Below are 2571 nucleotides of genomic sequence, written 5' to 3' on the forward strand. Positions count from 1 at the left end.
CCGCCCATCGAGAAATTTGGATACTCTTTTTTCCTTGGAAAAAATCGAGAATCGATTGAAAATAAGGAGATAAGAAGGATTGACGCGGTTGTCGTAGGTCCAGTGGACAGGCGCACGGTTGATCGCAGTGTTGTCTCTTTTAGGGCAGCAGCAGCAGTTCCACGCGTTCGCGTTCGCCTCGCAGAGGGGCGGCCCGTTTTTCGCCTCGCCGCTGGTGGATCCTTTGCAACCGTTGCCGAATCCCCTTCAGCCGCTACCGAACCCGCTCCAGCCGCGGGATCCGCTCTCCTCCTTCAGGCACGCGATGCCGGCCAACTGTCAAAGTAAGTACAACTTTGCTTCCTTCCATCCACGCTTGATCGACGCTTCCATCTTTCTTCTCTTTCTTTTTCTTTTTTTTTTTTTTTTCGTGTCGATTTCGCTCTCTCTACAACCAATATTCCACGCCCGAGAATCAACTTCTCGAACCAACCCGAAATTTCCGCAAATAAAATCTCATCGAAGATATCGTGTAAGAAGCGAGGATTGAAGCTGGGAATATTTCCAAACAGACGCCGCTCCCCTCCGCCTGGTCTCGTCTCGAATGTAAGCAGAGAGAGAGAGAGAGAGAGAGAGAGAGAGGTTTTAGGCTCGCAAGAGCTAGCTTCTCGACTCTAGAGGCGGAAACCGCAAGCCTGTTCAAAGCTAGATTAAATATTATATTAAAGGGGTTGCCGCGGGAGCGGCGGCTGCCTGGTCGGGGATGGCTCGTCGTTTTGGCCTGGTAACTCTCTCTCCCCCTCCTCCCCCTCCCTCCTCCCTTCTCGCGTTCTCTTCACGTTTCCAACAGGAGAATTCGAGAATTTCTACGCGAAAATTTCATCGCGCTACCACCGTTTCACCGTCCGTTTCTTCTCTGTATCGGTTCCCGTGTTAGGATTCTCACAAATTGTTCAGAGATAGATAGTTTTCGCCGTGACGCGATTTCTTTTTTTTCTTCCTTTCTCTTTTTTTTCTTTTTTTCTTGTTTCCAAAGCGAGCGAGCGAAGAGGTTAGGAGCGAAGGGATAGATTTTCGCGGTTTATCCGCGAATTTATTATCTTCTCGCGGAAGAAATCCGCGTGGGAGAAATATTATCGGGCGAAGGTAGGGGCGAGAGTCGTTTTAATGAGTCGCCTTCGGATCCAAAAGCGATAAATTCCTCGATAAAGTATCCAAGCATGCCGGGTATTTCCTTTATTAATTTTTTTCCCGACATCGGACATCGATAATTCGCTTCGGCGTTTTCTCGATCCACCGCCGCGCTTGCCCCTTCAACATCTTTTAATTTCGCGACGTCCAACTGTCCCCGATTAACGCTATCCTGTAACACGCGCAATACGTAGCTTTTTAATCCTTTTTAACGAAATTTAAAGAAGAAACGCGCGATTTAAACGAAAAGGGGAGGCGTCGATCGAAATATTGCCGCCCCCTCGATTCGATCCCTCCCCGAGAATGCAGACGGTATCGAACGAAATTGCCTGTAAATCGAGGCCTGGAAATTAATCCGTGGTGGCGTTAATCAAAGGTTCTCCTTACGTCGCGATATCGGCCGGCCAAGTTTCCAACCTCCCCTGTCCCTGCTTGAAAATTGAACGAACGAACGAACGAACGACGTGAAAGCAGATGCTGGCTGCTCCACGCTATTTAGGGTTAGCCTCTCTCGTCAATGACGGCCCAGTGGCGATGCTCGAGCTCTCTCGGTTATTTGAGTTGGCCGGAGGTACGCGAGGGATGACCAACCGACCCTTTGATCTCGAACGCCCTCCCTCCCCTCGTTTCCTGTCCGCCTGCACCCCTCTCTCTCTCTCTCTCTTCCCCTCGCTTTCCACTCCCTTCAACCCCCTCACGGAACTCATTGGAAAATCTATCGGGGGGACAGCTGTACGCCTGTACGCCGCAAAAATAAATCCAAAGAGGGCGCAAAAGAAAAGCGATCCCCGCCTGTATTCGCCGGCAAACCGATCTTCTCGATCTCTCGCTCTCACTCATCGTTCCATCTCCATATTTTCCTTCCCTCCCTCGCCTCCTCGATGCTCGCGCTTGCACAACAACCGATCCGATCATTCTTTGCCTTTTCCCTCGCCAGCACGCTCGCTACGCAAGCGCGGATTCAAGCGCGATGCGATTATTCGAGTTCTCGCTTCGCTTTCCGCCTTTCGCTTATTCGATTGTATTGTATATGTTCTCTGCTGCTTCTGCTCGATCCCTCTTCTCTCTCCCCTCTTCCTTTTGTCTTTCTTGTAAAATTCTTAAAATCCGCAGAAATCCTCCCCCCCAAAAAAGTACTTGGATCTCGAATACGATACGATAAAATGATATCGAATCTCGAGAGAAAAGAGAGGGGGGGGAAATACAGAAGAATTTTTCATCTCTGACACGATCTGTTCATTCAGACATGTCCCAGTTCGGTCTTACTGCGAGCAATTCATGGGGATACGGGAGCACGGCCGGCTACGCTGGTTACCTTCCCGGCCCTTTGTCGTCGTGCGCGGCACAAGCGTCGTTCCCACCCCCGCCACCGCCACCTCCGCCACCACCCCCGTCGTCCTC

At 50.7% G+C, this 2571-nt stretch overlaps 1 protein-coding gene across 1 annotated transcript in view; it reads left to right on the plus strand.

Moving 5' to 3' along the window:
- The window catches only part of LOC102671662 (runt-related transcription factor 3-like), a 13689-nt gene that overhangs the window by 8795 nt on the left and 2323 nt on the right, over nucleotides 1-2571 (plus strand). Inside the window, exons 4-5 of the mRNA XM_006615062.2 lie at nucleotides 144-323; nucleotides 2415-2565. Of these exons, the coding sequence (XP_006615125.1) occupies nucleotides 144-323; nucleotides 2415-2565 (331 nt within the window). The remainder of the gene's footprint in view (nucleotides 1-143; nucleotides 324-2414; nucleotides 2566-2571) is intronic.

This window comes from Apis dorsata, unplaced genomic scaffold (genome assembly GCF_000469605.1).
Source record: "Apis dorsata unplaced genomic scaffold, Apis dorsata 1.3 scaffold_209, whole genome shotgun sequence".
Lineage (NCBI taxonomy): Eukaryota > Metazoa > Arthropoda > Insecta > Hymenoptera > Apidae > Apis > Apis dorsata.